Source organism: Mobula hypostoma, chromosome 7 (genome assembly GCF_963921235.1).
Source record: "Mobula hypostoma chromosome 7, sMobHyp1.1, whole genome shotgun sequence".
NCBI lineage: Eukaryota > Metazoa > Chordata > Chondrichthyes > Myliobatiformes > Myliobatidae > Mobula > Mobula hypostoma.
In genome coordinates this window covers 65,892,405-65,916,275 of record NC_086103.1, presented here as the reverse complement: position 1 = coordinate 65,916,275, position 23,871 = coordinate 65,892,405, and the positions used below count along the sequence as shown (strand labels likewise).

General features: G+C 40.9%; 1 protein-coding gene and 1 long non-coding RNA gene across 4 annotated transcripts in view; one reads left to right on the top strand and one right to left on the bottom strand.

Annotated features, from left to right (window-relative positions):
- The window catches only part of nsg2 (neuronal vesicle trafficking associated 2), a 102,071-nt gene extending 96,404 nt beyond the window's left edge, over nucleotides 1–5,667 (top strand). For all 3 annotated transcript variants that reach the window (XM_063053548.1, XM_063053547.1, XM_063053549.1), the window contains exon 5: nucleotides 4,470–5,667. In XM_063053548.1, coding sequence (XP_062909618.1) covers nucleotides 4,470–4,673 — 204 coding nt within the window. In that variant the 3' untranslated portion in view covers nucleotides 4,674–5,667. The remainder of the gene's footprint in view (nucleotides 1–4,469) is intronic.
- The window catches only part of LOC134349358 (uncharacterized), a 195,740-nt gene that overhangs the window by 94,281 nt on the left and 77,588 nt on the right, over nucleotides 1–23,871 (bottom strand). Inside the window, exon 2 of the long non-coding RNA XR_010018651.1 lies at nucleotides 2,811–2,856. This is a non-coding gene — a long non-coding RNA (uncharacterized LOC134349358). The remainder of the gene's footprint in view (nucleotides 1–2,810; nucleotides 2,857–23,871) is intronic.

Here is a 23,871-nt window from a genome sequence, read left to right as displayed (position 1 = left end):
ACAAAGTTCACAGACACATATCACAACAGCTGGAGGCAATCTCGCAGCCTCAACGTCACATTTAATCAATGGAGTCAGCGCATTTTATCATTGGTGTTGTCAACATGCTGGTACCTTTTTTATCCAGTTGAGGAGTGGTGTTGGTGGAAGTTCAGGATCTATCACCCCTCCCTAATTGCCTTGAAAGAAAGGTATTGACCAGTTCCTAATGAAAGTAGTTCCACACTGCTTTCGGGAAGTGAGTTCCAGGATTTAGACATATTGATAATGAAGGAATGCTCATGTACATCCAAGTCAAGATGTTGTGCGACTTGGAGAAGGTCTTGGACCTTGGACCTTGGACCTCATGTTTTTGCCATTCCTTATGGCAGTGGCTACTATTTTGCAGCTATGTTAGACTGGATGAAGAACTGTCATGGACTTTGCAGATGGTGTACACTGTGTTAGCAAGGAGTTGAAGGTCTAGGATGGTGGTTGCTTTGTCTTAAATGATAGTCAATTTCTTTAGTGCTGTCAGAACTACACTCATTTACACAATTGTAGAGTATTCCCTCGCATTTCTGACATGTGCCTTTTTAATATTGGAATAGCTCTTGTGTGTCAAAATGTGAGTCACAGGTACCTAACCTGTAGCCTGCTGATGTAAGCACAATATTGATTCTGGTAGACCTATTGAGTTTCTGATCATTGAAACCCCAGTGATGGTGTGAGACTCAACTTGTAAGTGTTCAGTCCCTTCCTAGTTGTAGATGGACTTTGTCTGGCCCTTCTGTGATATTAAACTTAATGGCCACTTATCAGAGTGAGTTGAAAGCTGTTAGGTCTTGATGCATGCAGGAGTGGACTGCAGAGGAGCTGGACACTGTGGCTTTGATGAAGCTATGGAAGGATGGTTACTATTGAACCAGATGATGATGATGTCTTGTGCAGAGGTGACTGGTTTCCAACAGACAACATTATTATTCTTTGTATGAGGTATGCCTCCAGCCATTGGCCTACCTCTGCATTGATGTGATATTGACTTCAGTTTTACCAGGTATCTTTGATGCCATACTCTGTCAACTCCTGCTTTGGTGTCACAGGCAGTAACCCTTATCTCACTTCTTGAATTCAGCTCTTTGATCCTTGTTTAGACCAGGGTTTTGATAAATTCTGAAGCCGTATGATGCTGGGAAAAACCCGGACATCAATAGGTTAGCAAAGAAAAGGGACTGCTTGATTACACTGTTGACAATGTCTCCCATTGATTTATAGATGAGAGAAAGTAGATTGATTGGACTGTAAGTAACTTAATTGGATTTATACTTCTTTTGTAAAGAGAGCAACCCAGAAAATTTTACACAGTGTATAGCAGATGCCAGCATTGTAACTGAATTGGGACAATTTGGCCTGAGGTTTATTGAGTTCCACTGCAGGTTTCTGAACGACAGCCAGGATGCTGTTTCATTCCATCCCCTTTGCTGTGACCAGTACTCTGCTGCATCTTGATATCATGAGAAGTGGTTCAAGTTCGCTGAGGTCTGGTTTTAGTGACATTGGGGATTTCAAGTGGATGCAGAGATGGATCACCTGCCTGGTACTCCTGGCTGAACGTGGTTGCAAATATTTCACACATGCTCAGCCCTGCCAGCATTGCAGAGGAGCACATTCCTGGAACTTTCACCTGCCATCAATTGTTTAATTGTCCAGTATAATTGATGGCAGAATGTGGAGGAGCTGCAGATCCTGGACCTGGCCCTTTGATTTTGAGATTCTTAGCTCAGTCTGTTGAGTTGATCTTCAGCACACCTGTAATCCTCTGTTTCAGTTTCATTAAGTTGACTCATTTTTTTGGTTCGTCTGGTACTGCTTCTGACACACCTTTCTTCTCTTCAGGATTGATCCCCTGTCCTGATTGTAATGGCCAGAATGAGGGATGTGCTGGCCATGAACATTCAGGTTATGGTAGTGTACATCTCTACTGCTGATAGTCTACAGCACCTTCTAGATATCTTTGTTTTGCATCCATCTCCTTTAGCATTATTGCAGTCATATAGGTGCAGAGTATCCTCAGTATGAAGATGGAATTCTGTCTTCCTGAGGTTAGTGATCACTTCTCCAACTGATGTAAAGGAGAGGTGCAGCAGGTTAATTAATGAGGATGACATTTATCTCTCATGCTGGATCACCCGCTATTGCCCCAGACAATAATGTCCTGCAGCTCAGTCATTGGTGGTGCTACCAAGTCACTCATCATGATAGATATCCTCAGAGAGTACATTAACTTTTGGCGCTTCAGTGCGGTTTCCTTGGAATAGAAGGTGGGAGACAAAGAAATGAGGGTAGAAAGATAAGAAAAGGAATAAAGCGAATTGTAGGAGGAAGAGTAAGGGGAATGAGGAAGGTGGATGGAAGTAAGGGGGGGGGTGGTAGCTTGGTACCTGCTAAGGGTCCTGACAGGTACTAATCTGTATGAATGAGAAACCATTGAACAGCATTTCCTACAATTCAAAAGGAATGCCTGTATGAGATTGATATGGGCGCTCCTAAGGTGCCCATCTTCCAGCACTATTACTGGTCATCCATCAGACTCGGCTCCATTTCTTTTCCTCCCTTGACAACTGTCCGGTATTACCCAGTTCATCATGATCTGGGCGACACTTCTCTGTTACTCATTCACCTCAGGCTTCCACAGGCTTTGCCCTTAAAGGCTTTCTGACTGCTTCTGTCAATCAAATTCTTTTGTGGACCAAGAACCCCACTTATAAAACCATGCCATTAAATGCTGCAGAGAATTCAAGAAACCTGCATTCTAATCTTCTGACACTTACCTATACAGAATTTGTCTTTATCCTAAAGTCCAGGCTGAAACCCCACCTTGAAGGAGAGAAAAATGACAATTACATTTAATTTTTCACAAGAAATTGAAAGAAAAATTAAGAGTAAACTCCTACCAGCTTAATTGTTGTTTTTCTTTGGTTCAACTGCAAGTAAATTTGACCAGCAGTTTTAGTTTGCATGCTTTGCTTTTCCAAAGTGCTTTGTCCATGGTGGTCTTATGTACTTTTAGCAGCAAGTAGCTTGCTATATCTGGAGTCAGATATAAGATCTGAGCATCAAGTTTTGAGCAGAAGTGATGGAAAATTACAATTTGGGGGTTTGCAGTGCTCATGTAAAAAGTCTAAATGTCAAAGATCAAGAGTTACGGTATGGTGCAATGTTACATTAAATTAGTGGTACCAAATAAATATGGGGCACATTACATTGTAATTTTATGAATTGTTTCTATTTGACTAAACATAAATATAAAAGATTGTGACATTCTGATTTGTTAAAAATAACGTAGTTGATTCAGGTATTGTTTAATTGGACATTTTCTAAATAGACTAAAATGATTTTTTAATTCAATAGTTTACCTTGTGCTGATTCCAAGCAATTACATGCTGTATTTCCCATATGTGTAATCACATCTAATTCTTGTTGATTTTACATCATTGAATTATGTCATTTCAAATTAAACTAGGTTGGCATTTCTACTGTGTTATTTAGCTAAGGGAAATGGTGTTGTCACTGTTAATAGCCACTGGGAATATATTGGAAGAATGAAAAAAATACTCTAAAATATGCACAGTTTCTATTTGTGTAAGTCAAAATGTGTAAACAAAGCTATACAAATTTTCTATTCCTGTGTGAAATTAACTGATTGAACATTCTGTTGTTTTTCTTTGATCAGCAACAGGATGCTATAATTTTTGTCTGCCAAACTACTAAAGAAAAACAATTTTGTGTCTTATCTACCAAGAGCTCAGAGCTGTAAAGGCTTTTTAGTTGAAGCCCTTTGATCAGTAAGTTCAAACCCAACTGTGGTGAATTATGAAACCAGATTAAATAAGCCTGCTAAATTTAAGGTAGGTGCCAAAACGATATCATGAAAGCAGGCAGAATATTATAAAATCTATGAGGGTAAACCAACATTCTTCAGTGAATGTGTTCTACTGCCCCTGCTCCTATAATTCTAAGACCTGACACCATTGGGATACCTTTGCAAAAACCACATCATCACAATAATTGCTATACTTTAAGGAAAAAAATTCACTGTGCATTTCAAGGCACTTTGGAAAAGTGCAATACAAATGGTCTTATCATTGTGACCCACATTCTGAAAGCAAATTTCAAAAAGGATTGGAAATCATAATTGTATCAGCCGATTCTATTGAAATTCAACATATGGTATCACACCAGTTTTGTTTTTGGTTTTCAGTATTACACTTGGTACAGGTTCTGTCAACTAGAACCATTATTTAGACTTTACTCATGCAAAACCATGTAATTTTGACAAAACATTAGAATACTTTTACGCTGTTTGTAGTTGTGCAAGAAATTCTCTGCTGGAAAATAAATAAATTTTATTTAAATTAGTTTTATATTATGGCAAAACTAATATGCAAAACTATCCAAGAAATGCTAATTATGTTTTTTCCTCCTGGCAGCATAAACGCTGTATACCAGCATCTCTTGAAGCCTACTACTCAGCACAAGATTCAACTTCCCGAGGGCGGTTCTACACAGTCATCAGCCATTACAGCCTGGCTAAACAGACCACCTCCCGATCAGTTTCTCCATGGCTGCCTGCTACATCAGCTGAGAAGCCAGCAGAACATGATTCAAAATCCTCAACCAGTGACAGTCACTGAGCAACTTCCCCTATGGTGATGGTTTTTTTTAAAACATAAAACCAAGTGAAAGATGTTAACATTGCTAATAATGGGACTGTTGTTGCAGTTCCAAAATGAAGCAGTATTTGGAACATACAATAGTTGTTTCTTTTGTCCCTTGTCTTTGTTGATTTGTAATTGATTCTGAAGTTCTTTTGTACAAAGGCATGTTTGGTGTTGCTGCAGTTCATATTATAAACTCATTTTTAAATAGGTAACTTGAAGGAACATTTCGTCAATAACTTCTTATTGTTTGATTGAATTTCAAGAATAATCTCACCAAGTGTCCAGTGAGCCTCTCTGCTGAAGACTTAGGCAGTGCACACTTAATCATATTTTGGAATAGAGCATTTCCCGCATGAACAGTTTATGTGCATGAAATTTTGCACGTTTAGCTAACGTGTACACTTATAATCATATAATGTTTCACCTTCATGGCTGCACTTTTCTCGGAGTAAAAGAGATAAGATAAGCTTATGTAACACAGCCTTTGGTTGATGAGCAGTTGATAACATATTTCTCCTTCACCTGCAGTCACATAGGTGTTCTGCAGTTCCTGCGTTCTATAACAATGCTAATGCTTGGAAAAGGATAAAGTGTTGTACATATGAATCCTTAATATTAAGGGGTGCAGTGTGAGGATTTAAGCATTAGATTTTACATGAATTATCAGATTTGTAGCTGAAGCTTGGTAGAGAATTGTAATTAGTATTTAACACAAGTGCAGTATCATTTTATGTTTTTACATGTAATATATCATTGTCAATAGTGTTGATTTTCAGCTAATGTTAAAAAGAGGAATAATTTATAACTCCTTGTGGTGTATTTTTGTCACTATTTAGCAGAAACTAAAGTATTTTTGGTTGTGTTTCTTGGGATTTTTCCGATGAAGAAATAAAGCTAGGTGTGTCTGACATTTCAATCTTTTTCTGTTGGATTTTCCGCTGTTCACAAATAAAACAAATTGAGCAAATATTTTATCATTCACTACTATTAACTATGACTTCACTGATCTCATGTCCATTTCTGCACTGCCATATTTATATTAAACTTTCCTTAACTACAGTTATACCAAAGCATTGAATTCCCCTGCATCAAACCCTATCATGGAGAAAGCAGAATAATACAGCAGTGTCAAAGAACAAGCAACTGATTTGTTCTTAATTTCCACCAAGTTAGTTTCTCATCTAAGAATACTGTGGATAAGGCTATGCAAGCATCCTTGACAAACTCCTAATAAATCTCTTTTCTCGGTAAAGATGATAACATACTTTTAGAGCCTGATAAAATCTACTTACTTAACTCATAGAAATAGTAAATTCCAGATATACTGTATAAAAATCTACCACTCCCCACCAGCCTATAATTTTTGCCCAAAATTTTAAATCTGCGATCCTCTCATCACCCATGAATGAAACAGCACTCTCAATTTACCACATGTAAATCAGTCATGGTCTTGCATATTCCAATTAAATCTCCTCAAGGTCTCCTTTATTCCCAAGAGAATGAATTCCAGTCATGTGTTTGAAATCCTCATCTCTGGAATCAATCTAATAAATCCTTTCTGCTTCTGCTTCCTAAAGATAGATGACCAGAATTGGATGTGAATGCACCAGTTATATTTTCTACAGGTTCAACGTAACTTTCCTGCATTGTACTCTTAGTCTCACTTCAGAACCTCAGGATCCAATATGCTTCATTAATAACACATTCAAAATGCACTTCCATTTTCAGTCCCTCTATTGCTGCACATTATTAGTTTATATTGGAGCAGACTGTTACCTGTTCTAGGCCCGCTGTTTGTTCCAGTTGTCCCTGTCTCTCCAGAGCTTGGCCTTTAGAACATGGCTGAATACAGCACAGAGGCTGTCCTCGTGCGGGCACTCAGCAGTGCTTGCAAAATGGCTGACAGTTATCAATGCCTTTTTCCTAGACTCACTGGTTATTTGACATTCACAGCCAGTTACGTGTTAAAAGCTGATGTTATATTTACCTCAAAATGCATCATTCATGAGTACATTAAAACTAATAACTAATAAAATAAACTTTCTACTAGTTCAGCCAGTGCTGTCTCCCATTCATTGTCTGGGGACTACTGGAGTGTCATGTTTAAAGTGGTGCTGACGCTTTTGGCCAGCTTCCCAGTCTGCAAGCTGAAAAGCATGCAGGAAAGCAGGCTGCCTTGTTAGGCTCAGTGAGGAGACTGGCAAAGCAGCAGAGGGGAGCAGGGTGAAACATACCTGAGGTCAAAGCAGGTGTTTGGAATGGGGGTGTTTGTGATGATTTTCATGTCAGTATAAAAAAAATGTCAAAAATGAGGATCTGCCCTGCTGACTCCTTATTCTTTCTACACATATATATCACTTAAAGCTTCTCTATATTAAATTCTGGTAGCAGTCTACCCAGGTCATCCATATCCTTTTGCATTCTAATTTATATTACTTGCAAATTTATAATTTTTGCCTTACGTGCATATATCTAAGTAACTGATAGTCATACTTTATTGATCCCGGAGGAAATTGGTTTTCGTTACAGTTGCACCATAAATAATAAATAGTAATAGAAATAGTAATACTACTATTAGTAAATAGTAATAGTCATGGAAATAATAAATAGTAATAGAAAAATAGTAATAAACAGTTAAATAGTAATATGTAAATTATGCCAGTAAATTATGAAATGTCCAGGACCAGCCAATCAGTTCAGGGTGTCTGACCCTCCAAGGGAGGAGTTGTAAAGTTTGATGGCCACAGGCAGGAATGACTTCCTATGACGCTCTGTGCTGCATCTCGGAGGAATGAGTCTCTGGCTGAATGTACTCCTGTGCCCACCCAGTACATTAAGTAGTGGATGGGAGACATTGACCAAGATGGCATGCAATTTAGACAGCATCCTCTTTTCAGTCACCACCGTGAGAGAGTCCAGTTCCATCCTCACAACATCACTGGCCTTACGAATGAGTTTGTTGATTCTGTTGGTGTCTGCTCAGCCTGCTGCCCCAGCACACAACAGCAAACATGATAGCACTGGCCACCACAGACTCGTAGAACATCCTCAGTATCGTCCGGCAGATGTTAAAGGACCTCAGTCTCCTCAGGAAATAGAGATGGCTCTGACCCTTCTTGTAGACGGCCTCAGTGTTCTTAAACATGACACCGTTAATTTGTGTAAGGGCGCAGCACAAAACAGGCCCTTCTGGCCCAACGAGCCACGTCACCCAGCAACCCACCTATTTAACCCTAGCCTAATCACAGGACAATTTACAATGACCAATTAACTTACTGACTAGTATGTCTTTGTGGGAGGAAACCACATGATGGGGAAAATGTACAGATTCCTTACAGATGGTGCTGGAATTGAACACTGAACTCCGACACCCTGAGCTGTAATCGTGCTGTGCTAACCGCTACTCTACATGGCACCCAATCTTGCAGATAACTCAGATTGTTAGCCAGGACTGTCCCTGCTTTCTGTGTTTGAGCCAATTTCCTATCCTTTCTATTGAATATACTATTTTAATAATTTACTAAAAAATTCATATATATTAATAGTGTACAATTTAAAATTTTAAGTACTAAAAATATAAAGAATGGAAGCCCTGCTAAACCAATGTGCTTGTATTTTCGACATATGCACTTCAAATTTATGTCTCTCCACACTGGTGATGAGAGACAGCTGGTGGAATGTTCAGGCATTATTTTGCATTTTCTATTCTGTTTTTTGCCCCATTGTGTTCAAAATTTCTTAAATCACCGAGTGTCTGCTGACACTATTTTTTTCTTTTGGACTGACAAAGTTGTAAGTTTTCCTGATTCCAATTACGATATTCATCATGCAAGCAATTTCTTCCTCACTGCTCTCAGTGGGGAGTTGCAGGATGTAAAACAGTCAAAAAATAGCTTCTGTGTTATGAAGAACATCTCCAATTAGTCGTGCAGCTCTGAATCCAAAAACGTATCATCATCAACATTTGCTTTTGTTATAGGGAGTTTCATTAAGTGGATATCTCTCTGACTCGATTGTTAAATTTACACCCAATTTTTGTTAACAACTTACTGCACGTACATTTCACTGTGCTTTTTCCACACATAAAATGGGAGCAGTGTAAGATGTGCAAGAAATAGGAGAAAAGTTCATCAGAACAGGCTGGTCTGGCATGTTGGTAAAGAAAGTGGCCAATGCAATCAGTACAATGGGTTAAATTGGCAAAGATACTGACTGTATTGGTAAGAACTGTGGTACTTTCACACCTGAATGGTCAACAGGCTGTGTGTGTAGCTTCAGCAATCCAAATTTAGTTCTGACCACTGGTGCTGTCTGAGTGACGTATGGTGTTGTTCCTTTGGCTAGATAGGGTTATCCCCACGTGCTGCAGTTTCCTCCCAAATCCTAAAGATATGTAGCTAAATTAGTTGGTCAGTTTAATTGCTCCTCGCTCGCTTTAAGTTGCATTTGGAAATTCCAGTTGGTGGACGATTTCCCTCCACACCGCTCTGACATATTGGGAAATCATGTACTCGGCAGGTCAGACTTCACACACTGGAATAGGCAGATCCCCTACCTCACCGAGGGTCGAAGACCCGTCGGCTACCCTCACCTGGTTTGGTCTGTCTGCCGAGATGGTTTACCGGGGCATGTGCTACAGCTACTTGGAGCCACAGGTGAGAGCTGAGCGCCAGGTGGGGACCAAAGGTGGACGAGCTGCCTTGAAAAGGGCACGGCAGGCCCCCCACCAGACGTGCTACCCCTCCCTAGACACCCCATACACCCCAATTGCTCCTAGTGTAGGTGAAACAGGAGAAAGTTGATGAGCATACAGGAAAGAACATGTCACGTGACAAGACGCCCTAAGAGACGTATAGACCTAATTGATTAAAAGACCTCTTCCAGGTTGTAAGAAAATATGAGAAAGTACATGGAAATTGTTTTGGAGAAAAGAGATACTCATTTATTAAGGTGGGGATGACAGTACAAAAAAAAGTAATATATGGTGCACACAAAAGATTTGATTTTAATTTAGGAATTTCATTTTATAAAGGTAAGCATTTCAGTTGGTGAAAGGAAGAACCTTATAGCGCAAGACAAATATCCAAGTAATAATGTATCAAAGTTCATCCCTGACTGGAATTATGGGTGCAATTATTGACTGTCTCATTTCATCCATTAAAAATTTTTTAACACAGTTCATTATAGTGGCCTGTAATGGTTGAGCACCGAATGGCGCTGAGTTTAGTTGTGAATAACATTGATTTGAAGTTAGAAATTAATTACAGAGAATGGAATCTGGCAGATTAACTATTTAAATAAAAGCAAATTACCTGATTGGTCTTGCCAAAAGCAATATTAAATTGTTGGGGTGGTTTCACCAGGTGGGTGAGGTAAAGGCTGTGTTTCTTATGGCTCCCTGTATATGTGTAGCTATATACAAATTGCAAGGGTCATCATTCCTTGAACATCTAACTGCAGTATTATAGTAGGATTCCGGACGGGTAGAAGGGTTGTTGTCACTGCATTGTTATCCAAAGCTCTGCCTTATCTATTTCAAGATGTGAGTTCAAATCCCATCATTGGAGAATTAAACTTTAAGTAACTAAATTCAGCTGGAGTTAATATTAATAATGGCTAACTACAAATACACAGACAGTTGTAAAAAGAAAACATATTTGGTTTATTTATGTCTTTCGAAGAAGAAAATCTGTCCTTAATTGATGTGACTGATATCTGTATCCAGACCCTTTGAAATAGTTAACTCCTAACTTCCTTGTAAAATTCAGTAGTTCTAGGGATGGACAATATATACCCAACCTGTCAATAATGGACGTTTTCTGTGAATAAATGAATGAATAAAGGATCACATTGATGCTTGGACAGATAGACAGATCGGTGGACTCCAAGGGAGACAACAGTGATGGGGAACAGACAGAAAAGTGGAGCTGAAGTCAAAATTAGATCGGCCATGATCTTAATGAATAGTGGAGCAGACTTCAAGGCTGTGCTACCCAATCTGGTTTCTATTTCCTATGTCAGAATCAGAATCAGAATCAAAATCAGGTTTATTATCACCGGCATGTGACGTGAAATTCGTTAACTTAGCAGCAGCAGTTCAATGCAATACATAATCTAGCAGAGAGAACAAAAATAAAATAAAAATAATAACAAATAAGCAAGTAAATCAATTACACATATTGAATAGACTTAAAAAACGTGCAAAAACAGAAATACTGTATATTAAAAAAAAGAGAGGTAGTGTCCATGGGTTCAATGTCCATTTAGGAATTGGATGGCAGAGGGGCAGGAGCTGTTCCTGAATCGCTGAGTGTATGCCTTCAGGCTTCTGTACCTCCTACCTGATGGTAACAGTGAGAAAAGGGCATGCCGTGAGTGCTGGAGGACCTTAATAATAGACGCTGCCTTTCTGAGACACTGGTCCCTAAAGATGTCCTGGGTACTTTGTAGGCTAGCACCCAACATGGAGCTGACTAGATTCACAACGTTCTGCAGCTTCTCTTGGTCCTGTTCAGTAGCCCCTCCATACCAGACAGTGATGCAGCCTGTCAGAATGCTTTCCACGGTACAGCTGTAGCAGTTTTTGAGTGTATTTGTTGACATGCCAAATCTCTTCAAACTCTTAATAAAGTATAGCTGCTCCTGCAGTGCCCACTACATATAGGCCCCTCTGCTACACCAAAGCTAGCAACAGGGGAACAAGGGCCCTTCCCTCTATTCTTGCTCCTCAGCTGCTCAGCCCAAGACCGCAAGAATTTACAGAGTGATGTTAACGCATCCCAGTCCATCACACTAACCAGTTTCCCCTCATTTGATTCCATCTACAGTTCCCACTGCCTTGGCCAGGGAACAAACATAATCAAGGATCCTTCCCTTCCTGGTCATTCTGTCTTTTCCCTTCACCCTTTGCACAGAAGATACAAAAACACGGGAGCACGAACTATTAGACTCAAGGACAACTGCTAACCCACTGTTATTAAACTCTTTTATACAAAAACAGATGAACTCCTGACTTCTAAATCAACCTTATTGTAGCCCTTTCACTTCATTTGTCTATCTTCTGTAACTATAACTATAACACTATAACTCTGTAACTATAACGCTATAATCTGCAACCTGTTTTCTTTCTAACACCTCAGTGTAGTAATGCATGACAATGAATTAGCTGAATGGGACACATAAGCTTTTCACTGTATCTTGGTTAATGTGACAATAATAAGCCAAAAAGAATACTTTAAACTCCTCTTAATGCGTTTACGGGCTTCTTGCTTGAATCTCATGTTTAGTAGATAAAGATACGTCACTTCAACAAGGACGCAATGTGAACATATTGTTGACCTTGAACCATCAGCTTTCATTTGTTCTTGTCTCCCACGTGTTGAGACTGCAGTTGTATCTTGAGCTATATTCAAACTTGCCTTTGGAATGCCAGAGAGAGCTTTTTCACTAATTTACATAAATATCAGAGGTTATTAGCAGTAGAGTGTAATTACAAGTATGCAAAAAGAGTACACATGCAATCAGATTAATCCTGAATTGGTGTTGGTTCAAAGTAAGCACATTCCAACTTGTAGTGAATGTCCTAATGTGCATTAATTGCTTCTAACAGAAGGTATGTACAGACTTCAGTGAAAAAGCAGATTTGGACTTCTATTTACAGAGGTGACAATTGATTGATCAAAGAGTGATAAATGGGAATTTATTTCATGAGGGTAATTTGCTAGATTAAAAAAATCAGAACAGACAGTTTCAAATGAATGTAATTAAAAATATGACAGTTATATTAAAAATGGCACCATGTATATTGGTCCAGACTAATTTTATTAGCCTGGAAAATACAGTGGGAAATATTATGACACCAACATTTTTCAAATAAGCAAACTAATACCACATTTTAGGTAGCAGATAATATATAGTTCTGCGCGCATGCGCGCGCACACACACACACATTCACCTGGATAATATTGCTATTGGTAACTTTTAGGTTACATTAAATTCCTTTATAAAAATGGGGAATATTTATAAAGCATTTGCTAACTATCAAGTATTAAAATACTGACTCATGTATGAAGCAACTTGAAGCAAATTAAAACAAAGTAGATACATCTTCTTAAACTCAGTGCACTGACAAACAGAGAATTGGAAATAAAACTGCCCATGAAAATAAACACAAATCTGTTTGTTCCAGTGCTATTATTTCTCGCATCTTATCTGTATCTCCAATTTTTGCTAGATAAGTACTAAAGAGTATTTAGTGTATTGCTCTGCTCCTTAAATTACTTTATATGCTGGTTATTTACAAGGCTGCATGCTTCTAACAAACGAATTAATGCCTTTATGTCCTGAAGTGGAGGTGAGTATTGAAGATATTCCTTTCCAAAGGCCATTGGCCATCTTAAAAGACCATAAGACCATAAGACGTAGGAGCAGAATTAGGCCATTTTGCCCATCGAGTATGCTCCACCATTCAATCACGGCTATTCCTTTTTTCCCCTTCTCAGCCCCACTCCCCAGCCTTCTCCCTGTAACCTTTGATGCCATGTCCAGTCAAGTTGTGCCTTAAATACACTCAACAACCTGGCCTCCACAGCTGCCAGTGGTGATAAATTCCACAAATTCACCACCTTCTGGCTAAAGAAATTTCTCTGCATTTCTGTTTTAAATAGATGACCCTCTATCCTGAAGCTATGCCCTCTTGTCCTAGCCTCCCCCACCATGGAAATAGTCCTTCCCACATCTACTCTGTCTAGGCCTTCCAACATTTGAAAGGTTTCAACGAGATCCTTCCCCATCCTTCTAAATTCCAGCGAGTCCAGACACAGAACAATCAAGCATTCCTCGTAGGATAACCCTTTCATTCCCGAAATCACCCTTGTGACCTCTGAATCTTCTCCAATGCCAACACATCTTTTCTTAGATGAGGAACCCGGAACTGTTCACAATACTCAAGGTGAGGCCTCACCAGTGCCTTATAAAGTCCTAGCATTACATCTCTGCTCTTGCATTCTAGACCTCTTGAAATGAAAGCTAACATTGTATTTGCCTTTCTCACCACCAACTCAACTGGCAAATTTGCCATTAGGGTGTTCTGCGCAAGGACTCCCCAAGCTCCTTTGCATCTCAGATTTTAGGATTTTCTCCCCATTAAAAAATGGTCTTCATATTTATTTCTACTACCAAAATGCATGACCATGCATTTTCCAACATTGTATTTCATTTCCGCTCTCTCACCATTCTCCTAATCTGTCTAAGTCCTTTTGCAGCCTACCTGTATCCTCAACATTAACTGCCCCCCTCTAATCTTCATATCATCTGCAAACTTGACAACAAAGGAATCTACTCCATCATCTAAATCATTGGTATACAGCATAAAAAGAAGCAGTCCCAACATCGACCCCTGTGGAACACCACTAGTCACTGGCAGCCAACCAGAAAAGGATCCTATTATTCCCACTCAGTGTCTCCTGCCCATCAGCCAATGCTCTAACCATGCTAGTAACTTTCCTGTGATACCATGGTCTCTAAACTTTTATCTATCCTACCTGTAATCTCCTCAAAGAATCCCAACAGGTTCGTCAGGCAAAATTTTCCCAGAAGGAAACCATGCAGACTTTGTCCTATCTTGTCCTGTGTCACCAAGTACTCCATAACCTCATCCTTAACAATTGACTCCAAACTCTTCCCAAAAAAGCACTATAGAATTGCAGCAGAACAGAGTATACACTGTAAGTTGAGCGGGTTGTCCAGAGAGTGTGGTGTCATACATGGAGGCTGAGGATACCAAAGTCAAGATTAATCGACATAAAAGAGGTAAAGTCCAAATGGAGGAGATTGGTAATAATCAAAGGGATGATCTGAAGATCTGGTCCCAATGCGAGGAAAAGTGTGGAGACCTCATTCTTCTGGTCTGCTTAGTGGAAGCAGGAGGAAATTCTATCAGTCATCAGCTGCATTATTACACTCACTCATTTTGCAGTAGTTCAAAATTTATAATTTAATCTTGCAGCCTATTCACTCTCCAACTACCCAGCAATGCCAGGGATATCACACATACACATTTTAACAGGACATATGGACAATTTTCCCTTTATTTTGATAGGAAATCATTGTAGGGACAAATAATTGAACACCCTGCTCCTTCCACTTCCTTTCTTCATATGACATGGCTAATGTCAATCTGATAGTAATTTCAGGGGATCTGAGCAGCTACCAAAACATTGATTCAGAGTTGTTCAGCAATGAAGTCGGCCATCCAGCCCACCTGCTGACTGGTATTGAATTGAAGAACAAATAAAAGACAACCACAAAAATTGATACCAGAGGACTCAGGGATCACCAACACTGTAATGTTCATTGTGTTGGTGTGTGGCCAAGTGGTTAAGGCATCGGTCTAGTGATCTGAAGGTCACTAGTTCGAGCCTCAGCTGAGACAGCGTGTTGTGTCCTTGAGCAAGGCACTTAACCACACATTGCTCTGCGACAACACCGGTGCCAAGCTGTATCAGCCCTAGTGCCCTTCCCTTGGACAACATCGGTGGCGTGGAGAGGGGAGACTTGCAGCATGGGCAACTACCAGTCTTCCATAAAACCTGGCCCAGGCCTGTGCCCTGGAAACCTTCCAAGGCACAAATCCATGGTCACACGAGACTAACAGATGCCTGATGTTCGTTAAGGGTGGAGGGGATTAACAGAGTAATTACTAGTCAGTAAACTTGAGCTGGGAAAAGTTTTGCAATCAATTCAGAGAAATTAATTTGGAAAGTCATAAACTATTATTATGATTATGATTATGAGGACACGCAGTCCCCTTTTATTATCATTTAGTAAAGCATGCATTAAGAAATGATAAAATGTTTTTCCAGAATGATATCACGAAAACACATGACAAACCGACTTAAAAACTAACAAAAACCACATAATTATAACACATAGTTACAACAGTGCAAAGCAATACTGTAATTTGATAAGAACAGACCATGGCACAGTAAAAGTCTCAAAGTCTCTCCAAAGTCCCATCATCTCACGCAGACAGTGAACCTCCAGCGCCGCCAACTTGCCGATGCAGCATCCTGGAAGCATCCGACCACAGTCCAACTCCGAGTCCGTCTGAAAAACTCCGAGCCTCCGACAACCTATTCGACATCGAGCACTGAGCACCATCTCTGCTGAGTGCTTCGACCCCGGCCCCAGCAACAGGTGATAGGCAAAGCTGAGGATTTGGGGCCTTCCCCTCCGGAGGTTCTCGATCGCACAGCAGCAGCGGCAACGAAGCAGGCATTTCAGAAGTTACTCCAGATGTTCCTCTGCACTTCTCACGGCTGTCTCCATCAAATCTGGATTCTGCACGGCCCCTAGTTACGCATAAGATATCATTCGGAATATCGCGCACTGCCATCTTCTCCTCCCTCCTTCTCACTAAGCAAGGTTCATGGATTTGAGAGGAGCAGCTTCTGTCTAAATAGGTGAGCATTTTTGAGGAGATAACAAGGAGAGATGATGAAGTCAGTTCATTTGGTGTAATCTACACAACATGAATAATAACAAGGTTTTGGACAAAGCCAGTCAGAAAATAGATGCCAATGTGAATCTTTGAGAATTCCACATTGAATCGTAAGCTAGGAGAATGTCAGGAAGCAAAGGGTAATTGTGGATGGGTGTTTTTGTGATGGAAAATCTGTCTCCAGTGGGGTTCCACAGGATGCGGTACTCAGTCCTTTACTTACTGAATTCTATGTTAATGATTTTGACTTAAATGCAGGTGTCATTGCAAATTTACTTGCATAACATACAACGAATAGTCATGTGATTATCACTCAGAAGGAAAACTTTAGAATGCAGGAAGTTGGAGATGGCCTTCTCCATTGGGAAGAAAAATGGCAAATGAAATTTAATCCAGAGAATTGTGTGGGAATGCTTTTGGGAAGAATTAAGAAGGTAAGAAAATATAAAATAAATGAATGCACTGTGTGGCTAAGCACAACTCAAATGCCATCTATAAATTCACAGGTGACATCACTATTACTGGTAAGATCACAAGATGGCAATGAGGAGGCGGACAGGAGTGAGATTGGCTGGTTAAGTGTGTTATGTATTTAATATTTCTGTAATAATTGAGAAATATTGTAAATATATTATTTTATTCAGCATTCTTTATTGTTTACATAGTCCACTGCTGGTTATATATAAAAGCAAGTGAATGGCATACGTCATCACGACACCACGCCATGCATGTACGCCTCACTTAAACTAAAAGCAAAGTTAGACACATTATTCCCAGCTCCGTGTTTTCATTTCAATTAGTTTTTATGTTTTGGAGTTATAAAACATAATGAAGTTGTGTTGTAACAATAACAAAACCAAAGAATTGATTGTGGACTTCAGGAAGAAGAAGTTGGGAGAACACACACCATGCCCTTGTTGAGGGGTTAGCAATGGATAAGGTGAGCAGCTTTCAGTTCCTGGGTGTCAACATCTCAGAGGATCTATCCTCGGTCCAACACATTGATGCAGTCATGGGAAAAGCATGCCAGGGGCTCTACTTTGTTATGAGTTTGAGGAGATTTAGTATGTCACTAAAGAATCTTATGAATTTCTGTAGATGCACTGTAGAGAGCATTGTGAATGGTTGTATCACAGCCTTAATAGGATCACGAGAGATAGCAGAGGGTTGTAATCTCAGGCAGCTCCATCACCGGACAACCCTCCCCACCATGAAGGACATCTTCAAGAGGCAGTGCCTCAGGAATGGGGCATCCGAAACTAAGGACGCTCATCATCCAGAACATGCCCTCTTCTTGCTATAACCACCAGCGAGGAGATGCTGGAGCCTGAAGACCCACAGTAACTGATTCAGAAGCAGACTTTTCCCCTCCATCATTAGATTTCTGAATGGTCCATAAACACACACTACCCTGTTGTTCTTCTTATTTGCACTATTTATTTACTTTGTAATTTGTAGTAGTTTTATTCTTTGTACTGCTGCTGCAATACAACAAATGGTGGCACCGTAGCGTAGCGGTTAGCGCTGCACTTTACAGTATCAGCGACCTGGGTTCAATTCCCACCTCTACCCGTAAGGAATTTGCACATTCTTCCTGTGACCGCATGGGTTTCCTCCGGGTGCTTTGGTTTTCTCCCACTGTACAAAGACCTACCAGTTTGTGGGTTCACTTGTCATTGCAAACTGTTCAGTGGTTAGGCTAGGGTTAAATCAAGGGGTTGCTGGGCGGTGTGGCTTGGAGGACTGGAAGGGTCTATTCCACGCTATATCTCAATACATCAATAAATAAGTAAATAGCAAATAAATCAATCAATCAATAAATGCCACATCATGTACGAGAGTGGTAATAGATCAGATTCTGATATTGAGAAGAATGGAGAAACTGAGGGAGCTTGGACTGCATGTCCACATTTGCTTAAAGTTATCAAGCCAGGTCAAAGGGTACATAGGATGACTTCCATTGGAACATAAGAACAGGAGTGTGATGCTAAAACATCACAACGCCAGCTCACAGTTTGAATGCTGAGTACGTTCTAATGGCTCTAATTCCTTGTTAGAGGAAAGATAAGTTTGCAATGGACAGGTCCAGAGGATATTACCAAAACTGGAAAATGTTAGTGTGAAATAGTGTGGATACGATGGGGATGTGTTATTTGGGATAGAGGACCGAAGGGAGAATTAGTTCAGGTGTTATATTAGAGAAGGATTATTAGGTGGAGAGAGTACTTAGGAAAGTCTGTTTCCCTAGATAGAGAGATCAAAAACCCAAGATAAGTTTAAACTAATTGGTGTGAGGATATAGAGGAGAAGGAAAATCACACCGGAGGTGGGTCTGGAACTTACTGCCTCAAAGGCTGTTAAAGACAGACACCCCCATCACATTTTAAAAAGTACTGGAGAGCACACTTGAAGAGCCCTGCAGGGCCACAGACTTCATGGTGAAGATAGGATTTAGCTGGCCACGGTTTTTTTGAATGGCCTGGCATTATTAGAAATCGTAGTGACCTTCACCTTTCCAAACAGATCTGCTCAGGGCCGATTGTGTCGTTAGATCTCTGTCGACAGAATCTGACAGGATTCTGACTACACTTACAGAGAAAACCTTAGCCCCTGGATAGAAGGAGAACAAAGTGTCGCCCTTTGAATTTTCTTGAGGGTGGGCTCCTTCTCTTGCTCCTCTGAAACCTTTGGCCCCTTTCTGCATGCTCCTGGTCACTCTAAAACGGTCAACTCCTTTCTGGGTCCAGTGAAAGTCCCTCTCAAAGCTCTATTCAGCCCTCCACATACCTGAGCACAGTTATTCCGTCTCTCCAACTAACCTGCATGTTATTGTATGATCCCTTGAAACAACATGGATGTTCAGCTTGACTTGTTTGTTCACATCTACTTACCAATGTGTGCCTGGATGATACGATTACATGTAAATCAATTTAATGGATTTAAGACAACTCATCATTGCAAGACCATGGACACTACATCTCCCAGGCACACCGCATGGTTAACCATATATTTATTAAGTTTCTGGAGGTGTGTATTCAAAGGTTGTACCAAAGGTTATGACCACTACAAAGTTTAATAATAGTGATTTTAACATTTCAAGTTGCCATCTCTCATATTAGTTCCAAAAAAATCTGAACCATAAAAATATTTCTTATTTCGTTTTGGATGAGTTAGCTCGCAGTTTAATCCAGGTTTAATTGAGCTCATATCCTTACTGCTTCTGTAAACCAAGATTTTCCATCTTGCTTGATATTTCATACTATCAGTAATTTATCAGTTATTTTACATATTTCTTCCTATTGAATGAATGATGTCAAATTAGTTGTGCAAATTACTAATACTTTTTACCATTACCTTTTATTCAATATTATTTAAATATTGCAAAAACTTGATGATTTGTTTGAAGAGCAATCTTCCAAAAGGAAACAAATATTAAGAGAAAACAGGATAAGGCTAATTAAAAAAAAAATGACTGAGCCAGATGAGTTTCTAGCACTGCCTAAAAAGCCCAATTAAAAGTTTTTGGTGATTCTGTTTTTTTTCAGGGTTTTTTTCTTTGAGTTGAATAAAATCTGACATTGTTCAACCTTGCACAAGGTCAAGAGAGGTGAGGGTTATTGGGGTGGGGTGGGGGGAGTGTGATGTAACTGCCTGGATGCAATATTGATAGGTGACTCAATAGTGAGGGAAGGGTCAGATCTAGAGTCGTTCAGAGTCACGAGTCCAGTATGGTATGTTGCCTCCCTAATGCCAGGCTCAAGGATATCAAAGAAAGGGGAGGGTAAACAGCTAGAAGCCGCCTGTAAAACCAGATGTCTTCAGTGATGTGATATTGCCTGGGAATGAACAAATTAGTTCTTTAACTTTTCCTTACTCAGCCTTCTAGTTCTTGAACATAATGGGTTAGGATACAGGCTGGTAGTCTAGTTAGGTTTAGTCTTTTGTTCAAAGTTCAAAGAAACATTTATTAGCAGAGGATATACATGTCACCACATATAAACCGGAGATTCTTTCTCTGTGGGCATACTTGGCAAATCTATACAACAGTAACTGTAAACAGGATCTCTAAACTGTAAACATCAGGAACTGTAAACTGTAAACAGACTGTGCAAATAAAGATAATAAGTAAATAGCAACAAAATAACAAGCGTGAACTAAAAGAGTCCTTAAATGAGTGTAGTTATCCCCTTTTGTTCAAGAGTCTGACAGTTGAATCCCTGAATCTGGTGTTGTAAGTCCTGAGGCTCCTGTACCTTCTACCTGACGGCAGCAGCGAGAAAAGAGCATGGCCTGGGTGATGACGATGGATGCTACTTTCCTACAGCAATGTTTCATGTACAAACGTTTGTAGATGTGCTCAATGGTTGGAAGAGTTTTACCCATGATGTACTGGGCTAAATCCACTACCTTTTGTAGGATTTTCTGCTCAAAGGCATTGGTGTTCCCATACCAGGCCATGATGCAGCCAGTCAGCGCACTTTCCACCACACAGCTATAGAAATTTGCCAAGGTTTTTGATCACAGACCAAACTTCCGCAGACTCCTCAGGAAGTAGAGGCACTGTTGTGCTTTTTTAGCAATACTATTTATATGATGGGTCCAGGACAGATTCTCTGAAATAGCAACACCGAGGAATTTAAAGTTACTGACCCTGTCTAGCTCTGATCCTTCGGTGATTACTGGCTCATGGACCTCTGATTTTCCTCTTCTGAAGTCTACAATCAGTTCCTTGGTCTTACTGACATTGAGTGAGAGGCTGGTGTTATGACACCACTCAGCCAGGTTTTCAATCGCCCTCTTGTATGCTGATTCATCACCCTCTTTGATATGGCCCACAACAGTGGTGTCATCAGCAACCTTGTACATGGTTTCACCTATGACTGTGCTCCTGTACATGGTTCTAACTCCATAATCAAGTTCACAGACGACACCATGGCAGTTGGCCTGATCAGAGGGGATGACGAGACGGCCTACAGGGACGAGGTCCAGCACCTGGCCACGTGGTGTGCCGACAACAATCTGGCCCTTAACACCCAGAAGACAAGGAGATTATTGTGGATTTCAGGCATGCTAGGAGCCACACTAGATTAGATTCAACTTTATTGTCATTGGGCCAAGTACAGGTACAAAACCATTGAAATGCAATTAGCATCTGACCAGAAGTGCAAAGAATAGTGTTATTTACAAAATAACTGCTGATAAAAAGTAAGTGCCACAGCATACAAATATAGAAGTACTGAGACAGTACAATACGGATGCAATACTGCTTAGCGCTGCGATGTGAGGTTCAGCAGGGTCACAGCCTCAAGGAAGAAGCTCTTCCTGTGCCTGCTGGTGTGGGAGCGGAGGCTCCTGTAGCCCCTACCGGATGGGAGGAGAGTAAAAAGTCCATGGTTAGGGTGAGATACATCCTTGATAATGCGTTTCACCCTGCCCAGGCAGCGTTTATGGTAGATATTCTCAATGATGGGCAACTGCGTGCTGATAATTCACCACCTGCTGGAGTGCTTTGCAGTCTGATATGGGAAAATTGCCATACCACACTGAGATGCAGTTGGTGAGTATGCTCTCAATGGTACAGCGGTAAAAGTGACAAAGCGGACAGAGGTGAGCTTTCTTGATGCTCCGCAGGAAATAAAGGTGCTGTTGCACCTTTTTGATCAGGATGGAGGAGTTCAGGGACCAGGTGAGATCATTGGAAATGTGGACACCAAGGAATTTGAAGCTTGATACAAGCTCCACTACAGCTCCGTTGATGTAGATGGGGACGTGAGTGTGGCTCCTAGCATGCCTGAAATCCACAATAATCTCCTTGTCTTCTGGGTTTTGAGGGCCAGGTTGTTATCGGCACACTGCATGGCCAGGTGCTGGACCTCATCCCTGTAGGCCGTCTCGTCATCCCCTCTGATCAGGCCAACTGCCGTGGTGTCATCTGTGAACTTGATTATGGAGTTAGAACCATGTACAGGAACGCAGTCATAGGTGAAAAGGGAGTACAGAAGAGGGCTCAGCACACAGCCTTGAGGCACGCCGGTGTTCAGGGTGAGAATGGAGGAGGAGAGATTGTGGTCTGTTCGTCAGAAAGTCCAAAGTCCAATTGCAGAGGGATGAGCTGATACCAAGCTGGCGAAGTTTGGCGATCAGCTTGGAGGGGATCACAGTATTGAATGCCGAACTAAAGTCAATGAACAGCATTCTGACATAAGAGTTGGGGCTGTCCAGGTGGCTCAGGGCAGAGTGAAGTGCCGTGGAGATGGCATCCTCTGTTGACCTGTTGGTGTGATGGGCAAATTGATGGGGGTCCAGGGTAGTGGGCAGACAGGATTTCAGACGTGATAGAACCAGTCTCTCAAAGCTCTTTGCAATGATGGGGGTGATTGCAACTGGGTGGAAGTCATTCAGGCCCGTGGCAGTGGAATGCTTCGGCACTGGCATGATGATGGCGATCTTGAAGCTTGTGGGGACAATTGCCTGGGCCAGGGACAGATTGAAAATGTCCGTGAAGGCTCTGGCCAACTGCCCTGCAAAGGCTTTGAGCACACGGCCAGGTATTCCATCTGGATCAGCTGCCTTCCGTACATTCACCCTGCTCAGGGTGGCGCAAACATCAGAGATGGAACTGCCTCACAGAGGCAGTTCACCAGGTAGGAGATCTGCTTTGAGGGTGACCTCCTTGTTCCCTCCTTGTTTTGGAGCCATACGTGGCCACATAGTCATGGGTGTAAAGTGAGTAGAGCAGGGAACTAAGCACACATCCCTGTGGTGCATCAGTGCTGATGGAGATCATGGAGGAGATGTTTTTGCCAATCAGGTCTGCCTGGGGTCTACAAGTGAGGAAATCCAGGATCCAATTGCATAAGGGGGTATTGAGGCTCATGTCTTGGAGTTTACTGTTTTGTCTGAATAAGTTGGCAATGCGAAAATAAATTATCTGTTCCAAGCCTCCCCTTCACATATATCTTTGTATCTGCTCTCAATGGGCACATTCCGGCCACTTTTTAAGGTAATTCCAGAAATCTTAGAGTAATATGATAAGGTTGGAGACACAGCATTATACACTTTTTTATATTTCACTTTATATGCAAAACTAAGCATCCCTAAGTCCAGACCAAAGTTAAAACTCTCCATCTCCATTTTTGCTGATGGAGGATGAATGTAGACTTTGGCAGGTGTCGTCCTCCAAGTGACAGGATGCTGTGAAGCTCTTATAGTCATAGTCGTAGTCATATTCACAGTCGTAGTCATATTCACAGTCATAGTCATAGTCATACTTTATTTATCCCGCGGGAAATTGGTTTTCGTTACAGTTGCACCATAAATAATAAATAGTAATAGAACCATAAATAGTTAAATAGTAATATGTAAATTATGCCAGTAAATTATGAAATAAGTCCAGGACCAGCCTATCGGCTCAGGGTGTCTGACCCTCCAAGGGAAGAGTCGTAAAGTTTGATGGCCACAGGCAGGAATGACTTCCTATGACGCTCTGTGTTGCATCTCGGTGGAATGAGTCTCTGGCTGGATGTACTCCTGTGCCCACCCAGTACATTATGTAGTGGATGGGAGACATTGACCAAAATGGGATGCAACTTAGACAGCATCCTCTTTTCAGACACCACCGTGAGAGAGTCCAGTTCCATCCCCACAACATCACTGGCCTTACGAATGAGT